Source organism: Capricornis sumatraensis, chromosome 11, assembly GCF_032405125.1.
Source record: "Capricornis sumatraensis isolate serow.1 chromosome 11, serow.2, whole genome shotgun sequence".
Lineage (NCBI taxonomy): Eukaryota > Metazoa > Chordata > Mammalia > Artiodactyla > Bovidae > Capricornis > Capricornis sumatraensis.
In genome coordinates this window covers 90198667-90226071 of record NC_091079.1, presented here as the reverse complement: position 1 = coordinate 90226071, position 27405 = coordinate 90198667, and the positions used below count along the sequence as shown (strand labels likewise).

General features: G+C 36.0%; 1 protein-coding gene across 1 annotated transcript in view; it reads right to left on the bottom strand.

The window, feature by feature from the left end:
* Positions 1–418: 418 nt before the first annotated feature.
* The window catches only part of TRIQK (triple QxxK/R motif containing), a 39126-nt gene continuing 12139 nt past the window's right edge, over positions 419–27405 (bottom strand). The window contains exons 2-3 of the mRNA XM_068984084.1: positions 5812–5897; positions 419–561 (exon numbers count right to left, since the gene is read on the bottom strand). Of these exons, the coding sequence (XP_068840185.1) occupies positions 448–561; positions 5812–5897 (200 nt within the window). The 3' untranslated portion in view covers positions 419–447. The remainder of the gene's footprint in view (positions 562–5811; positions 5898–27405) is intronic.

Here is a 27405-nt window from a genome sequence, read left to right as displayed (position 1 = left end):
ATTTCCCATGACTTTTCACTCCTTCTTAGGCGCTCAATGTGACTAGAGAATGCTTCTGGAAATGAGGATATATACTTCCACTCATGATGTATACGAACAAAACAGATTTGGTAATCTGCAAGTGATGGAGTTATACACATAAATTGCCTAAGACATCTGAAGAATTTAGGATCTGTTTCCCATTTTATCAAAATGCACCATGAATAGGTTGCCTGTCAAAGTAGAAAGATTTATAAAAGTATCTGGTAGCACACATATTATACTACATTGCTAGGTAAGGTTCTTTTCTTGATATCCTATGCAACTACTTAAAAAGAGATTTCTGCAAACTGAAAATACCAGCAGAAAAAAATTCAAGATCTTGCTGTCTCAGTATTTCAGAAAGTATTGGTCCCTAGAGGTGCTTTTATAAAATTATTTCCTTTTCATGCATTGATTGCTGCTCAACTAATCTTCATCTGGTTCCAGATCAGGGTCAACATCTGTGGACAGTCTGAGATAAAAGAAAGCATAGAAAGCCAGCAGGAGGGCCAGTATAGCTGCAAGCACAAGGCCAACTTCCTGAGGAAGGAAAAAAAAAAGTAGATTTGAAATTCATGAAATGCGATTGGTTAATGTTTACAGTTTCACGACATTAAAAAAAAAGTCTAGAATGATCACATTCTTTTTGTTTAACACTTTCTGTCATTAAGCAAAGAAACTTATTTTGTGGTTGAGGACATCTATTATAATGGCAAGTACAACAGTGCGTGGGCTCCCTGGTGGCCTGGAAAATCCCATGGACAGAGGAGCCTGGTGGGCTACAGGCCATGGGGTTGCATAAGAGTCAGATATGACTTAGTGACTAAACAACAACATCAGTGGGTATAATAACAGAAGTATATTTATACCTGTTATTACTTTTATTTAGCTTGTATCTTTCTAATAGTAACATTAACATTTATAATTTTAATATATTTTCATAGCTTAGATATCAAACTGTTGGATGCAAGCAGTGTAGTTTCTGCCTGCACAGTTTATCTTTCTCTGTATTTCTTGCTTCAACACATTAATTATTAGTTATAGCAATGGGACACAGATTCTAAAATGATCATTTCTTTTCTAAAGGGAAGAAATAACTATAACAAGTTTCTAGATTATGTCTCTGCACTAGCGCCACCTGGGAAGCCCATAAACATCCTTATTAAATATTATTTTGTTTAAACTCTTATTTTTAACTCTAAATTCTATAGTTTACAATGTGGCAGAACCAAACTGAATACTCTTAGATCATGAAGCATGATATGATATGATAGAATTATCACAACTATGAAGGATGGTCCTGGGTACTTCACTTAGCGATCTGATGCAGATTATATTGATTATGTTGAAATAATCACCAGGAAGTTTACCACATACACAACAGCAAAATCATATTATTTTTTAGAAAATCTATAAACTTTTTGTATTGATATAGAGACATAGCATGAAGGAATTTTCTCAATGTTAGCATATCACTTGGCTAAACAGAAAAAAGAACAAATAGTGCTAGTACAGTATCTTAAAGGGCTTAAATATTCCCTTCTAATTTTCACTTTCATATCACACCCCTTCCTGATACTATTTTATGGAGAAACCATTTATTTGCACTTAAAACAAATGTAGCTTTTCATATGCCACTTAATAAACTTTAAAGACAATAAAATCAATTTGGTTTATAATAAACATGTCATTTTTACCTAAATTTTGAAATTACAAGTGGATATTTTATACAAATTTTTAGCTTTCCAAAAAATTACATTTTTGGATCTGAAAACTATAAAAATTAATATTAATGAAAATCATGGGGTTGAAAGATTTAGTGTCAACTATTTTTGTAAGATTCGATTTCTAAATCTACTTTAATGAAATCAAAACAAAACAAAAATTACTCTATCAATATAATGTCAAATTAAAGTGAATTTTTCTCTGTTGCAGTTGGAATACTTTGGCATCTCAAAAGGGCACGGCAGCATCAGACAGGTTTCATTTATTTTCTTGTATCCACAGCTGTGCTCCCAGACCCATCTGGTTACACAGCTACTAATTTTAAGAGGATGTAATAAACAAGTGACACACAACTGCAAACTCCATCTGTTCTGTATAGTGGACAACAAAACTGTTCAACAGCAGTCACCAGTCACATTAGCTTAACACAAGAATAAAGTTTTTACTCTTGATTGGAGGCCATGATTCTCATTCTCACTAATAATCACCTCTAATTGCTGCTTTTCAACTCCTTCTTATCCTTTCAAGCAACATTGTTTCACCTTCACTGTACATTTTTAGAATATCCAGAGGCATAAAAAAGAGGTTTAAGGGTAGAAAGTAGAGAACATTCATAGAATACAACTTCAGAGGATCTATTAATTCAATTAAGTCTATTCACTGTACTACGTTATGCAGGTGAGGCTCAAGAAGTATTAGGTGAGGAGGTACAGGAAATCATTTTTGTCAAAATGTCCCTTTTCTGTTAAAGAGGTTATTACTGTGGGGACTGCATGTTTGGAAGGTTAAAATCGGTAAAATTGGAAAACACTGCCTTCAGAATGCTGCTTATGCAAATCATAACTTATATCCCTAAGACGACACTCCTTGCCCTTGGCCATTTTTAGCTTTAGATCAGAAATAACAAAAAAGAACAAAAATAATAATTCCAGGTGGCTCATGTTAGCAAGATCTGGTTGACATTTGAATATGTCATTTATATAACAGATAAATCATATTTTGAACCTTATTATTTTATTATTATTATTTTCTTAAATAAACTTAATAAACTACTTAATAAATAAAGATTATTTTTTCCTTGTAAATACTAGGAAATAGGTATTTACATTCTAAAATTACTTTTTTTTACTAATTTGCAATTCTTGAAAAAAGCTTTCAAATTGAACAGCAACCAAACAGCAAATATTAGTCATGCAAATATTTTGTAGGTGGTACACTTTACTGGGTCATAAATTATTTTGTTTACATTGGTAAGACACAGGAACCAAAAATAGCTTCACAATAGAAATTAATTCACATTTTGAAGCAGCCATATTCATGTCTTATTCTGAATCATTACCGTTCCTGAATTTTTCTGTTGCTAAACATTCATTTATTAAAATGCACTGGAAGCCCCTGAGGGTAAGGTACTCTACTGTGCAATTTTTATATCTCATATCCATGATTCCTCAATCAATTGATTTTAGATGCTACTGAAATCTGGAAGTGGTTTCTTATAAAAATTTCTCCAAAATAATTATGTCTTTTCTTTCCTTTCACAGGTTCTACAATATGGTAATACAATTTCTAAATAAATAATGAAGGATTGAGTCAGATTTATATAATTCATAAGTAAGGTATATATTAAAATTATAGACTGCTTTGAAAACTTTACCGCAATAACATCCACAATACTATCTTCACAACAAAACTAAGAACGTTTTGTAATACGGAGTATAGTCACAGAAGGCAGACTTGGTTGAAGTAGGGGATCTTTAGGCCAATGACAAGCATCCAAGGAAAGTCTTATTTATGCAAACCAGTAATAGTTAGTTCAAGCACATATTCATGTTAAGTGTTTTAATTGTATCATTGCATTACTTAACTCTCCCAACTATTCTGTGAGGTAAATGGCATAGAATCCATTTTACAAGTGTGCTATCTTGGACTCTGCATCATTATAACATTAGAGGAAAGAAGCAAGTGATTCTAGGCCTCTTTATTTTGTGCTCAATTTTATCATTGCTGTTATTTTTCTATTCCATGTAGTTGTTCACATTTTCTATATATTTATATTATTTGAAGAGAGTAACTAAGATTCCCTCTAAAAACTAAGTAGTCAAGTGATAAAAGATAACATTACGGTCATCCTGTATTAACTAGGTAAGAGTCAAACATGTCTGATGTTTGTTAGTTCTTAGTTGCTTCTCTGACATTATCGGTATGGATAAAATCACTCACCAGGGAAATTAAATAGCATTAAATGGCAATCCTGAAAGAAACTTCGTTATTTAAAATACTATGCTAAAAATGACAAGGCAATCAAAGTTTGACAGGGCAAGCTAATTAGTACGCTAGATTTGAAATGTAAAACACCTCCATGGTTCTGATTCTAAGTTTCCTATCATTTTAATGGGCATTTCACATAAATTTTCAAACAAAGTAAATGATGTCTAAGGCTAAGGTTTTTGTTTTTCACAGGTTTACAAATCAAAACGGTATGCTAGTTTATTAAAAAGGAGCTACGTTTTTGAGGTCAAAAATTTTTCTGTACGTGGTTTAAATCATAAATGAAATCTAAGAACAATTTTTTTTCTCATAAGAGATAAATTTTACATTGTTTTGAAAAACTACATTAAATGACTGCACTGTAAAGTAGACTTATACTAGAAACATGGTTATTTCCTCCAAGTAAAACCACAGCAAAACTTTTAAGACCAAATGAAAAAGGAAGTGTATGGGAAAGTGGTATATATCAATAAATGCGCCGCGGCACTGGTTTTCAAATTCTAACTTATAGTTTCTCATTATATTGTGCCACAAGTAGAGTGTACTACCCCAATATTTTTCTGACAAAACAAAAGCAAAGTACTATATTGTGAAAGATAAAAGTAAATGACACATTGCTTTCCTGGAAAAATGACAAGACAATGCTCTCACTACAAAAGACAGTCATCAGGTAACTAACTGCAGAATAAGGAAATAAGCACTGGTTTTAGAAAGTTCACGTCATAGAAATAATTTTAAAGATGAATGAAATTTCATGTGAAATAGAAGAAAACTTCAAAAGATTAATCATCTCTCTTTTAAACAAAAAGGTAATTCACTATTTTTTTTTTTCTTCATTAAAACCCGACACACAGAACTAACTGAGGAGGCTATTGTGAAAACATACCACAGCACACAGCAATGCTTGATCAAAATCAGCAATCAGGAGTAAAAAGAAGGCAGTGTTTTGTGATCATAATAGCAAATTCTGGAAGACAACCAAATATATCATCTGGCAGTTCAACAGCTGTTGCAGCTTGGTAGTAATACCTTGGCATTTGCTATAAGCTATAACTTAGAAAAATTGATTTTTCATCTGCCAGATAAAAACCAAAATCTCCTTTTAACATTTTAATACTTAAATAAAATATATGTACTAGCCACTTTAACTTTACAAATTTGACACTGGAGCCACCAAAATAATTTTTCTATTTATAGTTTAATTTTACTCTAAATATTTGGCAGAGTTGACATGAGTAATAATGTAAATGTAATTTTGTTGAACTTCATTGTGATAGCACATTGGATTATCTGTTAACATCATTCTCAATAGCTTTTATCCTTCTTAAGCAGTAAAAACATTGTTTTTTTAAAAGAACATCGTCTGGGAACATCATTAGAATTTCATCATCGAGAGTACTGACAACTAAACTAATACATGAAGTGATCTGAGTATATACAATTATAATTAAAATATAAACAACCATAAAGTGAAATTTTCTGCAAATGAGAAAAGTTTTTGATCTAGGCCACATATATCACTGAACTGAAACAGAAGCTACAGAACTTAAAGTTGCAACTTTAAGTGTAACTGGTTCTCTTAAGTGATATTGGGTCTTAATCTAAGACCTGATAAAATCTTAGAATGGGAAGGATGTTTCTCATTAAGTAAATTCTTTTCAAAAGCCTCTAATTCTGGCATTTGACTTAGATTTTGAAACGTCAAAAAACATCTAGAGTTCAACATTTATGCAATCCATTTTAGAAAATGAAGTGGCAGGCAATATATCAAAATTTAAAGTTATCAAATATAGGTACCTTTATGCCAATTGCTGTTTTCTTTGCTTCTGCTTTTAATTTAGTTGCTCGTAAAATAGGTTTGGTTTTTTTATAATCCTGTTTACCTAAAAAGAAATAATTTCAGACAATGAGCTATAATTCAAGTGTAATAGCCATCTGAAATGTCAAATAACTTTTAAATAGAGTAAATCTGGAACACAAAGTTGCAAAGTAACTCCCAGTTACAGACACCATAAACTGGTCACCCTAAAAGGTCAACTTTTCTTTCTCCTACTTTTTCAGGAAGAAGACTTGACAGACATATTCAGTTTCCTGTGAAGTGAACATCAACAAAGATTTAAAAGAAAAAAAATTCCTTTAGAGAATAAGATGTTTAAAGCAAAGAGCATCTGGAGCATTTGGAGACAAATTTGGAAATAAATGAATATACATAAGATCCCATTAAATAGGTAAGGTTAACTGTCTTCATCCTGGAGAGGAGCATGGCAACCCACTCCAGAATTCTTGCCTGGAGAATGCCCAAGGACAGAAGAGCCTGGAGGCTGCAGTCCATGGGGTCCCGAAGAGTCAGACATGACTGAGCAACTTCACTTTCACTTTTCACTTTCATGCATTGGAGAAGGAAATGGCAACCCACTCCAGTGTTCTTGCCTAGAGAATCCCAGGACAGGGGAGCCTGGTGAGCTGCCGTCTATGGGGTCGCACAGAGTCTGACATGACTGAAGCAACTTAGCAGCAGCAGCTGTATTGAAATATTAATTTCAATCTTCTTTTCCAAATTTAACAACCAGAAATGAACAAAATTGAGTTAGAGTCACAAAATTTGCTTTTTTCTGCGTACCATCTGGTGACCCCACTAATGAGTAACAAAAGAGCTATTTCACAGCCTGTGAGGAAAATAGATTTAACAACAATAACAACAACAAAAACACTGACTAGAATAATGTACACTTTTTTGTTAACCAAACTCTTAGCCAATAATTGAGTCAAATGAGTGTCAAATATAAGCATATGTCATTCTGAGTGAGAAGTAACATGTGACCAAATAATCTCTTTGAGTATTTTATATTCTCTTATTTGGCCACACTGAAGTAAACCTGAAAGCAGTTTATCTAAAGTATATCATCAAAGTGTAATGTGCAATATATTTCTTAACGTGTTTGCTAATGATTCAAGAGTATCTTTAGAATTCTATTAGATTTTTAGAATTAGAAATGGCAGGGAGAAGTGAGACAAATAGATTGGAATAATGAAGAAATGCTGTATTTGTGTTTGTTAGACACATCAAAGTATTTGTTTGGCTGAAGAATTTTGTTTTTCTGAAAGAAGAATGTATGCTATTTCCTTAACTGCACTCATTCTGGATCGATAAGCATGCAGAAGTCTAATAAGTATTATTTGATGGTAGAGCTTAATGATCCAGAAATGAGCCAACTGTAAGAATGTATATCAAATGATCTAAATTTAAATTACACAATGAATAAAATACAGGAAAATATTACTCTGACCCATTTTAAATTAGCAACATTTAATTTTGCTGAAAAAAAAACCTTGACAAGTGTTCACTCTGATTTCACATTCTCAATGGTCAAACTATTCATGTCATTATTCCTGCTGAGATATAAACAGGTCAGAACAATGGAACTGGTGACACACCAAATGTCTCCACTCACGGTTACAAAGCAAATTTCTAATGAGAATCTAAAGAGAAATTTCATTATTATGTATATGAAGCCAAGGAGTCGTTTCTTATATTATCTTATATATGCCCTATAATAAACTCTGGGTGCCAGAGGGACAAAATAAATAAACAAAAAAGAATTACCTTAACCCATTTGCCTTTCATAGACATACAGTATTTTGGATGATGTGTCTGTCATAAAACAGATACAAAAATGCCTAAAAGAGTCAATGTTAAAGTGGGATTTTATCATTCTACTTCACTTGCCGTTGGCTAAATAATGCATTCTATTTCAATTCAACTCCTATAATCTCTTAAAGAATAATATTTATAGATTTATATTAATGTTGATACAAACATTTGAAGCTATATTAATAATAAATAGTTTTAAGAATTATTGCACACCTCATACCTCAAAAAGTGCGTCTGTCATTAATGTAGCATTCTCTTTGCCGACTATGATATCCAAAAGTATATACTGCAAAATGTGGTTTCATTCTACTAAGGGAAAACATTTACAGGGACATCTGCTAAGTTCTTTGTAACTAAAACCAGATCTTTCCTTTATACCCAATGAGAATTTTAACATTTTAATTTTTTATGGTTTCAAAAAATACCTATGCCCACATCATCATAAAAATATAAAAAAGAAGCTCTTGACTTTACTTACTCACACCTAGGAAAAAACACTCCTATATCATGTAGATTTTATATGTAGGCAATTCTGAAATCCAATTGGATCTGATTCTATCAGTAACACAATAATCACAGTAACAATTTAGCAATTGCTCATTTTATTTTATATGGGAGAAATTCGAGCCCATGAAGCTAATACAGGGACTCAATCATCTCATTTTTTCCCCCTCATTTTCACTATTCATCACATTTCCGTATTTGAATTTCCCATGATATAGTTTAAGTAGCAAAAGTTTTCTCCCCCAACAAAAGCATCTCCTTAATATCTGATGGACTGATTTATGCCTTTCTCCAATATAAGCCTATTATTTCATTTTATTTTTAAATTCTCATAAAGTCAACATTTTTTTCTTCTGGTGTACAGTTATATCAGTTTTAATGCTTATATACAGATTCATGTAATTACTACTACAGTCTGGATATAGAAAGTTTATATTGGGTTGGCCAAAACCTTCATTTGTATTTTTCTATAACATCTTACAGAATCTCTGGCACTATCCTTCTACACTCAACCTCCCTCCGACCCATAATTCCTGGCAACCACTGATCTATTGTCTATTTCTCTAGACTTGTCTTTTCAATAATGTGGCAATAATGTGACAAGGGCTTTTATTCAGCATAAGTTCAGTTCAGTTCCTCAGTCATGTCTGATTCTCTGCGACCCCATGGACTGCAGCACGCCAGGCTCCCCTGTCCATCACTTACTCCTGGAGCTTACTCAAACTCATGTCCACCTAGGCAGTGATGCCATCCAACCATTTCTCATCCTCTGTCATCCTCTTCTCCTGCCTTCACCCTTCCCAGCATTACAGTCTTCCTAATGAGGCATTCTTCTCATCAGGTGGCCCAAGTATTGGAGTTTCAGATTCGGCATCAGCCCTTCCAGTGAATATTCAGGACTGATTTCCTTTAAAATTGACTGGTTTTATCTCCTTGCAGTCCAAGGTACTCTCAAGAGTCTTCTGAAAACCAGAGTTCAAAAGCATGAATTCTTAAGTGCTCAGCATTCTTTATGGTCCAACTTGCACATTCATGCAAGACTAGTGGAAAAGCTATGGCTTTGACTAGACAGATCTTTGTCAGCAAAGTCAAGCCTCTGCTTTTTAATATGCTGTCTAGGTTGGTCATAGCTTTTCTTCCAAGGAGCAAGCATCTTTTAATTTCATGGCTGCAGTGATTCTGGAGCCAAAGAAAATAAAGTTTTTCACTGTTTCCATTGTTTCCCCATCTATTTCCCATGAAGTGATGGGTCCAGATGCCATGATCTTCGTTTTCTGAATGTTGAGCTTTAAGTCAGCTTTTTCACTCTCCTCTTTCATTTTCATCAAAAGGCTCTTTAGTTCTTCTTCACTTTCTGCCTTAAGGGTGGTGTCATCTGCATGTCTGAGGTTATTGATATTTCTCCCAGCAATTTTGATTCCAGCTTGTGCTTCTTCCAGCCCAGAGTTTTTCATGATGTACTCTGCATAAAAGTTAAATAAACAGGGTGACAATACACAGTCTTGACATATGTCTTTCCTGATTTGGAACCAGTCTGTTGTTCCACGTCCAGTTCTAACTGTTGCTTCCTGACCTGCACACAGATTTCTCAGGAGGCAGGTCAGGTGGTCTGGTATTCCCATCTCTTTCAGAATTTTCCACAGTTTATTGTGATCCACACAGTCAAAGGCTTTGGCATAGTTAATAAAGCAGAAATAGATGTTTTTCTGGAACTCTATTGCTTTTTCAATGATCCAGCGGATGTTGCCAATCTGATCTCTGGTTCCTCTGCCTTTTCTAAAACCAGCCTGAACATCTGGAACTTCACGGTTCTCGTACTGCTGAAGCCTGGCTTGGAGAATTTTGAGCATTATTTTGCTAGCATGTGAGATGAGTGCAGTTGTGCAGTAGTTTGAGCATTCTTTGGCATTGTCTTTCTTTGGGATTGGAATGAAAACAGACCTTTTCCAGTCCTGAGTTATCCAAATTTGCTCGCATATTGAGCACAGCACTTTCAAAGCATCATCTTTTAGGATTTGAAATAGCTCAACTGGAATTCCATCACCTCCACTAGCTTTGTTTGTAGAGATGCTTCCTAAGGCCCACTTGACTTCGCATTCCAGGATGTCTGGCTCTAGGTGAGTGATCATATTTACCTTTTTAAAAAATTGCCAAATCATCTTCCAGTGTGGTTGTATTCGCACCAGCAACAAATTAGAGTTCTGATGGTTTTTCATCACCACTAGCCCTTGGTATTATTTTATCTAGGTTATCTAATTTTTCAGTGTACAGTTATCCATGCTGCTGCTGCTGCTAAGTCGCATCAGTCGTGTCTGACTCTGTGAGACCCCATAGACGGAAGCTCACCAGGCTCCCCTGTCCCTGGGATTCTCCAGGCAATAACACTGGAGTAGGTTGCCATTTCCTTCTCCAATGTATGAAAGTGAAGTCACTTAGTCATGTCCAACTCTTCGCGACCCCATTGACTGCAGCTTACCAGGCTCCTCCGTACATGGGAGTTTCCAGGCAAGAGGACTGGAGTGGATGGCCACTGCCTTCTCCATAATTGTCCATAGTATTCCCTTATTAAAGTGAAAGTCAATCAGTCGTGTCTGACTCTTTGCGACTCCATGGACTATACAGACCATGGTATTTTCCAGGCTAGAATACTGGAATGGGTAGCCTTTCCCTTCTCCAGCTCTCCAAGCTTGTTGGGGAGCTTCCCAACCCAAGAATTGAACTGTGCTGCTGCCAAGTTCCTTCAGTCGTGTCTGACTCTGTGCAATCCCATAGACGGCAGCCCACCAGGCTCCGCTGTCCCTGGGATTCTCCAGGCAAGAACGCTCGAGTTGGTTGCCATTTCCTTCTCCAGTGCATGAAAGTGAAAAGTGAAAGAGAAGTCGCTCAGTTGTGTCTGACTCTTAGCGACCCCATGGACTGCAGCCCACCAGGCTCGTCCGTCCATGGGATTTTCCAGGCAAGAGTATTGGAGTGGGGTGCCATCACCTTCTCTGAATTGAACTGTGGTCTCCTGCATTTGAAGGTGGGTTCTTTACCAACTGAACTATCAGGGAAGCCCATATTCGTTTATAATCCCTGATATATTTGTAAAATTGATAGTATACTGGTTTATCACTGGTATTAATACTATATTTCTTTTTTCCTCCCTTATATAGTCTAACTAAAGATTTTTAAATTTCATCTGTCTTTCTAAATAACAAGATTTGGGTTTTATTGATTTCTTTCTACTGATTTTCCTTTTCATATTATATTTCCACTCTAATCTTATTTCCTTCCTTCACATTGCTTTGAGTTCAGTTTGCTCTTTCTATTTTTGTAGACAGAGATAAAGGTTATTATTTTAAATCTTTTTTATTAATAAAGTCATTAACAGGTATAAATTTACATCTGAAGACTGCTTTATCAGCATCTCATAAGTCAGAAAGGAGAAGAAAATATTATATACAAAAACACTTGTAGATATATTTACCTATGCAGTCACTTTTATCGATGTTAGCTTATTTTTTCTTTGCGGATTCTAATTACTGTCTTATGTATTTTGACTTCAGCCTACAGAACATCCTTGAGTGTTTCTCGTAGGGCAAGTGTGCTACTGATGGATTTTCTGGGTTTGTTTATCCAAGAACACATTAATTTCTCCCTTTTTCAAAGGATAGCTTTGCTTGGTACAGAATTCTTGATTGGCACTCCTTTGCTTTCATCACATCAATTCACTCTTTGTGTCTGACTCTCAACAATTTTATTATCATGTGGTCAGGTGTGGATCTCTTTCAGTTTATCTTACTCAAAATTTTGTGAGGTTCTTGAATATACAAATTAAAGTTTTTCATATCAGAGAAGGTTTTGGACATTATTTTTTCAAATATTATTTTTGACCCTCTCTCTTCTTCCTCTTATTCTAGAACTATTATTATGCATAGACTTGTAGGCTAGATAGAGTCCTGCAGGTATGTATGGCTCTGTTCCTATTTAACTAGATCTTATTCATTATTTTTATGTAGTGTTTTTCAGACTGGATAATCTCAATAACCTCTCTTCATGTTCCCTGTTTCTCCTATAAGGTTAAACTTACTGTGAAGCTCTTTAAGTGAAATATTATTATATTTTTTCAACTTTAGAATTTCTATTTCCTCCTATACACAATTTACATTACTATAATATTACTTTGCCAACAAAGGTCCGTCTAGTCAAGGCTATGGTTTTTCCAGTGGTCCTGTATGGATGTGAGAATTGGACTGTCAAGAAAGCTGAGCACCGAAGAATTGATGCTTTTGAACTGTGGTGTTGGAGAAGACTCTTGACAGTTCCTTGGACTGCAAGGAGATCCAACCAGTCCATTCTGAAGGAGATCAGCCCTGGGATTTCTTTGGAAGGAATGATGCTAAAGCTGAAACTCCAGTACTTTGGCCACCTCATGCGAAGAGTTGACTCATTGGAAAAGACTCTGATGCTGGGAGGGATTGGGGGCAGGAGGAGAAGGGGACGACCCAGGATGAGATGGCTGGATGGCATCACCAACTCGATGGACGTGAGTCTGAGTGAACTCCGGGAGTTGGTGATGGAAAGGGAGGCCTGGCGTGCTGCGATTCATGGAGTCACAAAGAGTCAGACATGACTGAGCAACTGAAGTGAACTGAACTGAATATTATTCTCTATTTGTTGAGACATCAGTCTCATATATCTTTAGGCATGGTTTTCTTTAGTTTTTTGAACATATTTAAAGTGACTGATTTAAAGTCTTTGTCTAGTAAGTCCAAAGATTGAGCTTTAGGGACAGTTTCTATCCTTTTTCTGTGCATGGACCATAATTTGCTAATTTTTTTTTCATACTTTTTGTGGAAAACAGTTTTCTACAAAATAATGGTATGTGGCAACAGTTAAATAATGTAAAACGGCAACTCTGCAAAACAGATCTCCCCTAGAATTCGTTGTTACTGGTCTTTGTTCTTCTTTTGTTGGTGTTAGTGTTTGCCTGTTTGTTCGTTTAATGACATTAATGGGCTAATTCTATAGAGTCTGTATTCTTTGTCATATGGAGTCACTTACCTTAATGTTCATCTAGAAACTGGATAGATATTATCTTAAATGTCTTGAACCAGTTTGCTGAAGAGATGTTTCATGCTTTAACAGGAGTTTATACTTCTGCCTTAGCCTTAACTTCCTCCTAGCTTCCTCATGATCAGCAAGAAGTGAGAGTTTATAGCTTTCCCAGGTCTTTACCGGACATGACATAGCCCTCCACAGGTTCATGACTTTCTAGATCCCCAAGAAACTATATCAGGGATTTTCAAAGGCACTGTCAACATCTCATTGCCCAGTCTAAAAAAAGTTTTTTTAGGTCAGCCTCATGCTAGTAATGCTGCCTCAGGGGGTTGTGATATTAAATGCTTGCCATGGATTATATTTGCCACACGCCATCAGGAAAGGACCCTTCACACAGAATGAGCTATAAGGCAGGTCAAATAAAGACAAGTTCTGAGAATGGGGATATTCAGTGAGTTGCTGGATGGGTCAAACAGTGACAGTTCTCAGAGGATGGGATTTGGGGTAGCCCGTGGTTACCTCTAAAGGGTAACCACCTTCTCCAGTGACTGCAGGCTGCTGTCATTCATGACTGTTATCATTGTAAGGTTCAGGAGAGGAAGGAGGGACTAAGGTGAGATGAACAAAACAAAGCTTGATGTTTTTACTCAGAGTTAGCTGTATTTCTCAAATAAATATACTTGCACTGTTTTAAAATTTGCATTAATTTATACATTTTTCAAAAAGTTAATTTTGAGTTTTTTTTGCCATTGTTCTTGCTTTTATAGAAGAGTAGACTTTTTAATTTTTAAACATTTTTATGATGTTTTGTTGGTTTCTGCAGTTCAGTTCAGTCGCTCAGTCATGTCCGACTCTTTGCAACCCCATGGACTACAGCACGCTGGGCCTCCTTGTCCACCAATTCCCGGAGTTTACTCAAACTCAAGTCCATTGAATTGGTGACACCATCTAACCATCTCATCCTCTGTCATCCCCTTCTCCTCCCACCTTCAATCTTTCCCAGCATCAGGGTCTTTTCAAATGAGTCAGCTCTTTGCATCAGGTGGCCAAACAATTGGAGTTTCAGCTTCAACATCAGTACTTCCAATGAACATTCAGGACTGATTTCCTTTAGGATGGACTGCTTGGATCTCCTTGCAGTCCAAGGGACTCTCAAGAGTTTTCTCAACATCATAATTCAAAAGCATCAATTCATCAGTGCTCAGCTTTCTTTATAATCCAACTCTCACATCCATACATCACTACTGGGAAGAAAAAAAAAAAAGCCTTGACTAGACAGGACTTTGTTGGCAAAGTAATGTCTCTGCTGTCTAGGTTGGTCATAATTTTTCTTCCAAGTAGTAAGCGTCTTTTAATTTCACGGCTGATTTTGGAGCCCCAAAAAATAAAGTCTGACACTGTTTCCATTGTTTCCCCATCTATTTCCCATGAAGTGATGGGACCAGATGCCATGATCTTACTTTTCTGAATGTTGAGCTTTAAGCAAACTTTTTCACTCTCCTCTTTCACTTGCATCAAGAGGCTTTTGAGTTCCTCTTCACTTTCTGCCATAAGGGTGGTGTCATCTGCATATCTGAGGTTATTGATATTTCTCCCGGCAATCTTGATTCCAGCTTGTGCTTCTTCCAGCCCAGCATTTCTCATGATGTACTCTGCATAGAAGTTAAATAAGCAGGGTGACAATATACAGCCTTGATGTACTCCTTTTCCTATTTGGAACCAGTCTGTTGTTCCATGTTCCAGTTCTAACTGTTGCTTCCTGACCTGCATATAGGTTTCTCAAGAGGCCGGTCAGGTGGTCTGGTATTCCCATCTCTCCCAGAATTTTCCACAGTTTATTGGGATCCACACAGTCAAAGGCTTTGGCATAGTCAATAAAGCAGAAATAGATGTTTTTCTGGAACTCTCTTGCTTTTTCCATGATCCAGTGGATGTGGGCAATTTGATCTCTGGTTCCTCTGCCTTTTCTAAAGCCAGCTTGAACATCAGGAATTTCACGGTTCACATATTGCTAAAGCCTGGCTTGGAGTATTTTGAGCATTACTTTACTAGCATGTGAGATGAGTTCAATTAGGTTCATATATATATATATATATATATATATATATACTATATTTGTTTTTGTCTTTCTGACTTACTTCACTTTGTGTAACAGGCTCTTGGTTCATCTACTTCACTAAAACTGACTAAAATGTATCTATTTTTTTATGACTGAGCAATATTTCATTGTATATAGGCAAAACTTCTTCACCCATTCGTTTGCCAGTGGACATCTAGGTTGCTTCCATGTCCTAGCTATTGTAAATGCTGCTGCCATGAACACTGGGGTACATGTGTCTTTTTTGATTACTGTTTCCTCACGGTATATGCCCAGTAGTGGGGTTGCTGGGTCATACGGTAGATTTATTCCCAGTTTTCAAGGGATCTCCATACTGTTCTCCATAATAACTATCAGTTTACATTTCTTTCAACTGTAGGATACTAAATGTATCAGTTTAAAATTCCACCAACTGTGGACAAATCATTGGAAAAGGAGAAAAGGAGGGTTCCCTTTTCTCCACATCCTCTCCAGGATTTATTGTCTGTAGATTTTTTGATGATGGCCACTCTAACCAGTCTGAGGTGATACCTCATTATAGTTTTGATATGCATTTGTCTAATAATTAGTGATTTCAGCATCTTTTAATGTGTTTATCAGCCATCCATTTGTCTAGAAAAACACACTTTTGAGGTCCTTACTTGCCATCCAAGAAGTACTTCTCTTCCATCCTTTTACCTTTAATATCATTATATTTGAAGTGAGTTTCTTATCTCCAGCCTATATTTAGGTCAGTTTATAAAATTTCAATCTGAAAACCCCCTGTCCTTTCATTGGTATGTTTAGACTATACATAGTTAATGGAGGGCTTCCCTAGCAGCTCGGCAATAAAGAATCTGCCTGCAATGCAGGAGACACAGGAGATACATATTCCATCCCTGGGCAGGAAGATCCCCTGGAGGAGGGAATGACAACCCACTCCAGTATTCTTGCCTGAAAAATCCCAAGGGCAGAGTAGCCTAGAGGGCAGGCCATGGGATTGCGAAGAGTCGGGCATGATTGAAGCGACTGAGCATGAGGGTGAGCATTTAATGAAACTATTGACGCATTTTTATTTAGGCCTACCATTTTATTTTTGTTTTCTTTTTTTTCCCTTTGATTTCCTTCTGTTGGACTGCTCATACCTTTTTTTGAATTATTTGAATATTTTTCAATATTACATTCAAATCATATGTTTTGTATTTTGATATATCTCTTAAAATAATGTTGCAATACCCTCCTTAGAGATTATAAAATATACACTTAACTTTTAGGAGTCTAATTCAAATCAATATTTTATACAATTTCATATTTTAAACATATTCTATATCATTAAAAATTTTTAACATGCAATGCAAATACATTCCACATTGTAATAAAATGTCAACAAGCAACATATTGCTTTGTAGTGCGAGATTTATTAGTTGTCCCCACTTTGGACTTTCCTGGGCCTATATTTTATTGTCTTGGACATATGTCATAGGTTAGGAAAGTTGTTTCCATTATATGTAAATGACTTTTAATAATTCAAGCCTTTAAATGTCTGCAAAGAGTCATACAAGTGAATATACTATTGTAGAACAGATGTATTTTCCTTAAAAATGCTAGGCAAGAGACTGGTGTCCCTGTTTGATGCATGCGCTTATTATAGCTTAACTGTTTTGCAGTAAAAAGTGAAAGGCACATGCATAGTTAGAAGGACTATTATACTTGGTTACTGAAATTTTATATTCGTGATAAAAACTCCAAGTTGTCCTTAGATAATACTTGTAGTTTCATTCTGGAGTAAAATTTCTAACTACTCCTCTGTCAAGTGTTGTACTCAGTTTAGTTGAAGAATAGCTTTAGGTAGATCTGTACTATTAAAAAGTTAAATTTTTCTCTGTGACGACCTTGAGGGGTGGGATTGGGTGGTTCCCTCCGAGGGAGGGAGGTTCAAGAGGGAGGCGACGTATGTATACCTACGGCTGATTCATGTTGATTGTTGGCAGATACTGACACAATATGTAAAGCAATTATCCTCCAATTAAAAATAAACATTTGTTTTTTAAAGTTACATTATTATGTTAACTATTTATTTGTATTAAAAGATTTCCTTGATATAATAAAACAAACAAATGGCAGGAATAAATGCAATGTTCAGGTTGATAAATGATGACAAATACCACTCTTAAACCTCAATCTCAATCACCTTCATCAAAACAGCCATAACACTCTCTCTGATTTTCTCTAACATAACTACATATTAAAACTTAAACTTATGAGATTTATGTATACTAATGAAATGTCATCTTTGTATGTTTAAAATAAAGTTGCAAAATCAATATTCTAATAAAAATTCTGTGACATGGAAAACAGTTTTTATGCCTTAGTAAGAATATAGATTCTATTATCCATTATGTATAATTCTTAAAAATAAATATTAATATATCTTTAGATGACTATATTATTAATATTGCCAATAAAAAAAGAAAATTTCTCTGAAATCTTGACATTGAAACTTAAAATTCCTTCGGTACTATGTGAAATAGAGTGTTTCTGTCAATATCTCATTAGAAAGGTTCTCCTTTTGTATTTAGAATCTAAGATAATTATTAGGAAAAAATTTAAAAAGCCTTCCCCAAATATGCTAATGATAAGTAATGTACTTGGAGCAAGAAAACATTAAATTTCATGTTAATCACTGGACTTATAGTAACTATATAAGGGAAAAAAACACTTAGAATATGTAAATTTTGCTATTTGTGTTACATAATAGAATTTAACAGCTTTCTTCAAAATTCAAAATAATCTGCATTTTAAAAATTAATCTGGGAATACCAGATCACCTTACCTGCTTCCCTAGAAACCTGTATGCAGGTCAAGAAGTAACAGTTAGAACCCAACATGGAACAACAGACTGGCTCAAAATTGGGAAAGGAGTATGGCAAGGTTGTATATTATCACCCTGCTTATTTAAGTTATATGTAGAGTACATCATGCATAATGCCAGGCTGTATGAAGCATAAGATGGAATCAAGATTGCCAGAAGAAATATCAACAACCTCAGATATACAAATGATATCACCCTAATGGCAGAAAGCAAAGAGGAACTGAAGAGCCTCTTGAAGGTGAAAGAGAGTGAAAAGCTGGTTTAAAACCCAACAAACAAATATCATATATTAATGTGTGTATATATATATATATAGGATCCAGAAGGATGGTACTGCTGAACCTGTTCTCAGACCAGCTAAGGAGATGCAGACATGGAGAACAGACTTACGGACAAGTGTGGAGGAGGAGAGGGAGAGGGTGAGATGGATGCAGAGTAGCACGGAACGGTACACACTGACATATGTAAGTAGAGAGCCAATGGGAATTTGCTCTATGACTCGGGGAACTCAAACTGCGGCTCTGTAATAACCTAGAGGGGTGGGAATATGCGGGAGGTGGGAGGGAGATTGAAGAGGGACAGGACATATATACACCCATTGCTAATTCATATTGATGTATGACAGAAATCAATATTGTAAAGCAATCATCATCAATTAAAAATAAATAATTATTTTTTAAAAGACCCTCAACATCCACAAAACTAAGATCATGGCATCTGGTTCCATCACTTCATGGCAAATAGACAGGGAAACAATGGAAATAGTGGCAGGTTTTATTTTCTTGGGCTCCAAAATCACTGCAGACGGTGACTGTACAAATGAAATTAAAAGATTTTGTTCCTTGGAAGAAAAGCTATGACTAAACTTGACAGTGTATTAAAAAGCAGAGACAGCACTTTGCCAACAAAGGTCCATATAGTAAAAGCTATGGCTTTTCCAGCAATCATGTACAGATGTGACAGCTGGACCATAAAGAAGGCTGAGTGCTGAAGAATTGATGCTTTTGAACTGCAGTGCTGGAGAAGACTCTTGAGAGTTCCTTGGACTGCAAGGAGGTCAAACCAGTCAATCCTAAAGGAGATCAGTCCTGAATAATTCACTGGAAGGACTGATGCTGAAGCTGAAGCTCCAATACTTTGGCCACCTGATTAGAAGAGTGGATACATTAGAAAAGACCCTGATGCTGGGAAAGATTGAAGGCAGGAGGAGAAAGGGATGACAGAGGATGAGATGGTTAGAGGCATCACTGAAACAACAGACATGAGTTTGGGCAAACTCCAGGAGATGGTGAAGGGCAGGGAAGCCTGGTCTGTTGCAGTCCATGGGGTTGCAAAGAGTTGGACACAATTTAGTGACTAAACAACAATCTGCATTTAATGCTGAAAAATGGACATTTCGAATGAGTAACATTAAAATTTTCATTTTCACACAGGAAATCTGTATTATAAAATTTCTCTTTGAACAAATATTAGCAACTGATTATCAAATCACTGTGACTGTACACATATTATTAAATAGCTTATTTTGGCTAGCAAGTAACAAAATATTATTATCTATAAGGAAATACAAAAGTTATATCTGTATGTCTATATATCTATAATATTTTTTAAAATTTTTTCACCTGTATTCAAGCTCTTAATTACATGAAACATTATTTTTATGGTTAGCAGACAGAGTTGCTAGATTCTCTGAAAACAGTGTTGTAAACACTGTAACATCAGAACATATCACAATTTTTTTAGTTAATCTTATGTCAAAGAATAACTGACAATATTCACAATTGGTCACAAGAACTCCTATTTTCTTAAATTATGCTTTCATTCATTCATTAAAAATTATTTATTGAGCACTTATACTAGATAGAAATAGAGTTCAAAGAACTGAAAATAAAATTTTGGCAAAACAGACCAAATGCCTGTTATCTTGAACATTATAAAAAGATGGATAATAAGCACATAAAAAGAATAGTTCAATTTGCCAGGTAATGGAAAGCATTAAAGAGAAAAACACAGTTGGCAAGGGGCAGAAAGTAATAGCAAAAGACGTATTGTTTCAAGTAGAGTGGTCAGGAAAGCCCTTCTTGGTAACAGCACTTGGCATTATCAGTTGATGTCACTTATCAGATACTTGAACGAATTTAGGAGTCATGTGGATACCTACTGGAAGTGATTCCAAATACTGGCGTATAGAGCTGTAAAGACTCAGAAAACACTAACTTTTGGAGGAGGTCAAAACATCACTGAAGTTTCTCAAGTCAGAAAGAGAGCTTAATAGATAATAAAATTTAAAAGTTCAGTGTCTGATGTCAGGCTCATTGCTCAGAAACCAAGTGTCAATATCTGAGTATATGGGCTCAAATAATATCCCTGGAAATAGGCAAAATCTCCAGCTTGGTTTCCTGACATGTGATGTGAGAGCTTTGGAAAGCAAGAGTGAAGTAAAAATATTATTCCCCTTGCTTACTAAAGTGGTAAATCAAAGGGAATGCATATTCCTGGAGAAGTTTCAGAAACTGACTATATTATGAAAAACTAAATATGTACTTACATTGATTATTTTCACAAAGCTATTTATTTCCTCACTGTCTAGGTGGTCTTAGAGACTAACTGAGTAATATTAAATCTACTATGGTAGAATTTTTTTTTTTAATGCACTTGTTGTTCAGTTGCTAAGTTGTGCGATGCCATGGACAATAGCACACCAGGTTCCTCTGTCCCCTATTATCTCCCAGAGTTTACTCAAATTCATGTTCGTTGAGTCAGTGATGAACATAACTAACAATCTAACCATCTTGTCCTCTGCCACTCCCTTCTGCTTTTGCCTTAAATATTTCCCAGCAACAGGGACTTTTCCAGTGAGTTGGCTCTTTGCATTAGGTGGCCAAAGTATTGGAGCTTCAGCTTTAGCATCAGTCCTTCAAATGAATATTCAAGCTTGATTTCCTTTAGGATTGACTAGTTTGATATCCTTGCAGTCGAAGGAACTCTCAAGAATCTTCACCAGCACCCCAGTTGGAAAGCATCAATTCTTCAGTGGTCAGCTTTCTTTATGGTCCAACTCTCACATCCATACAAACTATTGGAAAAACCATAGCTTTAACTATATGGACTTTTGTTGGCAAAGGAATGTCTCTGCTTTTTAACCTAGATACACTGTCTAGGTTAATTATAGCTTTCCTTCCAAGGAGCAAGCATCTTTTAATTTCATGCCTGCAGTCACCGTCAGCAGTGATTTTGGAGCCCAAGAAAATAAAATCTGTCACTGCTTCCACTTTTTCCTCTTCTATTTGCCATGAAGTGATAGAACTGGATGTCATACTTAGCTGTTTAAATGCTGAATTTTAAGCCAGCTTTTCCACTTTCCTCTTTCATCCTCATCAAGAGGCTCTTTAGTTCCTCTTTGTTTTTTGCCATTAGAGTGGTATCATCTGCATATCTGAGGTTGTTGATATTTCTCCTGACAATCTTGATTCCAGCTTGTGATTCATTTAGCCAGGCATTTTGCATGATGTACTCTGCATATAAGTTAAATACACAGGGTGAAAATATACAGCCTTGTCATAATCCTTTCCCAAATTTGGAACCAGTCAGTTGTTGCATGACCAGTTTGATTTCTGACTCGCATACAGGTTTCTCAAGAGATAAGTAAGATGGTTTGGTACTTCCTTCTGTATAAGAATTTTCTACAGTTTTTGTGATTCACACAAAGGCTTTAGCATAGTCAATGAAGCAATAGATGTTCTCCTTGAACTCCCTTGCTTTCTCTATGATCCAATGAATGTTGGCAATTTGTTCTGTTTCCTCTGACTCTTTAAACCCAGCATGTACCTCTGGAAGTTCTCAGTTCCCATACTGCTGAAGTCTAGCTTGAAGGATTTCAAGCATTACCTTGCTAGCATGTGAAATGAGTACAATTGTATGGTAGTTTGCACATTTTTTAACATTGTCCTTCTTGCGGTCTGGAATAAAAACTGACCTTTTCCAGTCCTGTGGCCAATGCTGAGTTTTCCATGTTTGCTGACATACTGAGTGCAGCACTTTCACAGCATTATCTTTTAGGATTTGAAATAACTCACTGGAATTCCATCACCTCCACTAGCTTTGTTTGTAGTAACGTTTCCTAAGGCCCACCTGACTTCACATTGCAGGATGTCTGGCTCTAGGTGAGTGACCACACCATCACGGTTTTTCTGGGTCTTTAAGATCTTTTCTGTAGTTCTTCTGTGTATTCTTGCTACCTCTTCTTACTCTCCTCTGCTTCTGTTAGGTTCTTACTCTTTCTGTCCTTTAATGTGCCCATTCTTGCATGAAATGTCCCCTTGATATCTCAGATTCTCTTGAAGAGATCTCTAGTCTTTCGCATTATATTGCTTTCCTCTGTTTCTCTGCATTATTAATTTAAGAAGTCCTTATCTCTCCTTGCTAGTCTCTGGAATTCTGTGCTCACCTTTTCCCCTTTCCTTTTGCTTCTCTTCCTTCTTCAGCTATTTGTAAAGCCTCCTCAGACAACCACTTTGCCTTCTTATTCTAGCAGAATATAAATGTCCTTTCCACATGGTTACAACTAGTTAATTAATCTACCCAATGAGTTTTTCTAAATTCTGATCACAGATACCATAAGAGACTATACACTTTTACTGGAAGGAACAGTAGTATACTGTTTGTGTACTAAATCAGCTCTCCACTCACTGCTATAGTCTAATTCTGAGAGTAACTGCCTCACCAACCTGGAGCACATCACGGCACTGGTACGAAATAAGCCTTGGAGAAGATATGAAAACTTCGTGAGATACCTCATTCAGATATATATCATTCATTTTCATATATATCATATATATATATGTATATAATTCATATATGGGCTTCTTTACTAGTGGTAAAGAAGCCACAGGCCAATGCAGGAAACATAAGAGAAATGGGTTGGATCCCTGAGTTGGAAAGATTCCCTGGAGGAGGCACGGCAACCCACTCCAGTATTCTTGCCTAGAGAATCCCATGGACAGAGGAGCCTGGTGGGCTAGAGTCCACAGTGTCACAAAGAGTTGGACATGACTGAAGTACCTTAGCATGCACGCATGCATTGATATACATAATATGTATATCATATATATGAGAGAGAACACAGAGCATTCTGTTAAAAACACAGAGGCTTGTCAACTACATTTGATACATGAAATTGCATTGATTTAGAGCACAGCAGGATTATCTGCAAAAAATAAGTCAACTTGCTGCACTTGTGCCATATCTATCATTAAGAATGAAACATAGGCACAACTTCTTGTAAAACTGGCATTACTTGATAATGTCAAATATCTATACCTCTGATCCAATGTTTTTCTACTGTGTATATATTGCAGAGAAATTCTTGTGCCTGTGAACCAAAGAGCAGACATGTCTGAAATTATTTATAGAAACCTTATAATATCATTCATAGAGGAAAACCTGAGAACCATGCAATTGTCAAAACCAAGAGAATAGGCTGGAAAATATTGGTATAGGCAGATAATGAATTATTATAAGGCATAGAAAATGAATGGACCATATCACCATTTATCAATAAGAATAAAACTCAAAAATATGATGTTCAATAAGAGCAAGTTTTATGACAATATATACAGCATGCGTTCATTTATATAAGTTCATAAACAAAAAATACACTGTTTACAATGTACCTAGGTGGAAATTTCATGAATGAAATTAACATGAACTCAAGATAGTGGTTCTCTCTCACAAATACAGTGGCATAGAGGTGTTGCAACTGGGAAAGCACATAAAGAAGTATATATCTTGTATTTAACCTAGATAATGGATACATGGCTGCTTATGTAGTTGTCACGCTTTTTAATCTGTATGCATATTTTATGCATGGAGAGAACGTGGAAAGGTGCTAAGACATGGGACAATGAAAGTTCTCTGGTAGATTGCTGTGCAAGTCCTTCTTCCTCTTAGAGCTGATGACACGGCAGAGTCAGTGCAGCCTTAAGTGCATCTAACTAACTGAAACATAGAAATAAGCCCTTAGCAGGTCCCAATAAAACAAGAAGTGGCAGCCTCTAGGGTTTTGAAACAATTCCATACACCCTTCAACAGGAAACAACTGCTATGAAACAACGCCTGGATTGCTACCAAGCTCTGATGAAGACCGACTATCTGATTATGAGACTCAGGGACCATCTGGCCTGAGCTACCAGTCATGAACTGGGAGTCATCTAATTCAACAAATTCATAAAGTTGTGTGCCATTTTAGTAGTTTATAAAATGTATGTGGATGGTTCTTTAAAATATGCTGCACAATGGAAGTAAACTGCTATTTTGGAGGTGGCCCTAAAACACTATCTATAAGGGAAATCCTCCCAGTGGCCAAAGTTTAAGTAATGCATTTTGTTGCATAGTTTACCTAGAAAGACAGGTAACCTAAGATAATATGTATTATTTTTTCCTGAATTGGAAACTGAGCCTTCTGTCTAATCAGTTTGGATTCTTCATGCCTATGAGTAAACAGTAAAATGGGGATTCACTGTGTTGGGTGGGGTAATATTATTATAATAATGTTTGTGATCAAGGAAAAAATTATTTGTTAATACACAGTGAGGGCTAAAAGAAATATGGAAAGCTGTGAAGGAACTCCTGGGTTAATTCCGTGTATTGCTATGACCAATGGTAGACTGTAGTGAAATAACTATACAGTCAACTGTAATCTTGGGCTTTTCAGGTGTCACTAGTTTTAAAGAACCCACCGGCCAAAGCAGGAGACTTAAGAGACACAGGATCGATCCCTGGGTTGGGAAGATCCCCTGGAGGAGGGCATGGCAACCACCCCAGTATTCTTGCCTGGAGAATCCCATGGAGAGAGGAGCCTGGTGGGCTACAGTCCACAGGGTCGCAAAGGGTCGAACACAACTGAAGCAACTTAGCATACATTTTTTTTCCCTTTTTCTTTTAAATTTAAATTTATTTATTTTAACTGGAGGCTAATTACTTTACAATATTGTATTGGTGTTGCCACACATCAACACCAGGGCTACCCTGATGGCTCAGACGGTAAAGCATCTGCCCGCAGTGCAGGAGACCCGGGGGGTTCGACCCCTGGGTTGGGAAGATACCCTGGAGAAAGAAATGGCAACTCACTCCAGTATTCTTGCCTGGGAAATCCCATGGATGGAGGAGCCTGGCAGGCTACAGTCCATGGGGAAGCACTGAGTTGGATATGACTGAGCGACTTCAGTTTCAGGTTTTTGTTCCTGCACAACTGTAAGCTAGAGACGATTTAAAGCATACAGGAGGATCTGCATAGGTTATTCACAAATACAGCCGACCCTTGAACAATGCAGGGGTTGGGTCTCTGACTTTCTGCACAGTCAAAAATATAGTACAACTTTATTGTCAGCAGTCAGCCTTCTGTATCTCTGGTCCCACATCCATGCATTCACCCAACTCAGGATCCTGTAGTACTCTACTACATATTTACTGGGAGAAAAAAAATTCATATAAGTGGACCTGAGCAGTTCACACACATGACGTCCAAGGGTCAACTGTATTTTGCCATTTTATTTATATAAGGGACTTGAGTATCCATGGGGGTTCTAGAACCAATCTCCCATGGATAGCAAGGCCAACTATCTGTCTTTATAACAAGAAAAATCACTTAGAACCTTCAGGAATGAAGATTTATGTTTCTCACTAAAGGCAAAGGGCTCATCAAACTAAGAAGCTTGCTAAAATAGGAAGATCTAGAATGAATATTTGAGAATGGAGATCATAAATTAAAACCACAATGACCAGCTACAAGACTGACAATAATAACCTGAACCTAAAATCCCTTGCTTATTCCTCTTCTAAAGTGTAATGCCTATCCTCTCTACACAACCAATTTCTAGGGAAAAACAGCATTATAAACATTTAAATATTTCTTTCTCACAAGAAAGGTAAAAGTCTAAATATAACTCAAGATCCTAGACTTGGAAAGCAATAGCCCCTGGTTTGGTTGGAAAATATCTGGGTAGCTTTTGAGAATCTTCTTAGATATTCTTAGGATTATTTCATGATAAGGAACAGAAAGTCAAATTGAAATAACATGAAAATGAGAGACAGAAAGAAACAGAGGAGACAGAGAGAGGATAATTGATTACTGTTGTTTCCAGGAGATAAGAGAAGAAAAAGAGTTTCTTTCTTGTTTCAGTCTGGAGTCATGGCTATCTCCAGCCCTGACTCACATTCTCACAAAACTAAGAGCAAAGTGGAAAGGATACTTTTCCTTGGGATCATTTTAATAATTTGTATGCTCCAAAAGGTTCTCTCACAAGTTACTTCCAATGATGGAAAACTAAGATTCATTCAATATGTGTATAGTTTCCAATTCAAGCAACTTTAACAAAGCAAACTACTCTGTCTCTGATTTCTGCTGTTAAATATACTGAAAACTTATACTTGAAAACTCATCGTATATAATCACCAGAATATTCTGCTTCAAGTCTTAAATAGGGATCACAAGTATCAACTAAAAGCAAAATAATAACTAAAAAAGAAAACATTTATACCAAAGATATTTGAATTATGTATGCCTGAATGTTTTGATAGCAAATATGATGCTATACACTCATAATTTTTATTTATGTGCACTTTGCAAATAATCTGTGTAATATCTGTTTTTTAAACAGAATACTTTAAAAAGTCATTTTCATTTATAATCTCTAACCAGTAGGTGCTATGTATGGTAAAATTTCCTTTCTTATTCCATGTAATTAAAATATATTTAACTTTAGCATAAGCACTGTTTCTGCAAAGAATCATAAGAACATATATTTAATAAAGATCATAAATATTTTGGTACCTCAATATTATCATTTACCATCCCTCATATTACATTAATTTAGGAAAGAACAAAGTAATCAATATGTTCTATTTAATTCAGCATAAAAAGTTACATTTATGCTGTGAATTATTTTACACTTAAAGCAATAGTCAGTGTTAACTATGCCGCAGTTTTACGGTCTCCTCAGTTTAATAAAAGAATAGATTAACCGCTTTTTGCTTTTTGATTCCTTCGTTTTGCCTAGAAACAAGACTGCATCTTTGCCCTTTGTTGATACTGCTGTCTAAGCTCATTATCATGTGAATATCCAGTTATTGTTTTATAACTGTTCATTTTTCAGAAGCTCACTGATTTTTTCCTTTCTTAGAACAGTAGACTTTACACTAGCCCCACTCATTATCATCGTGTGGCAGTACTGCTCTTCCCCTGCC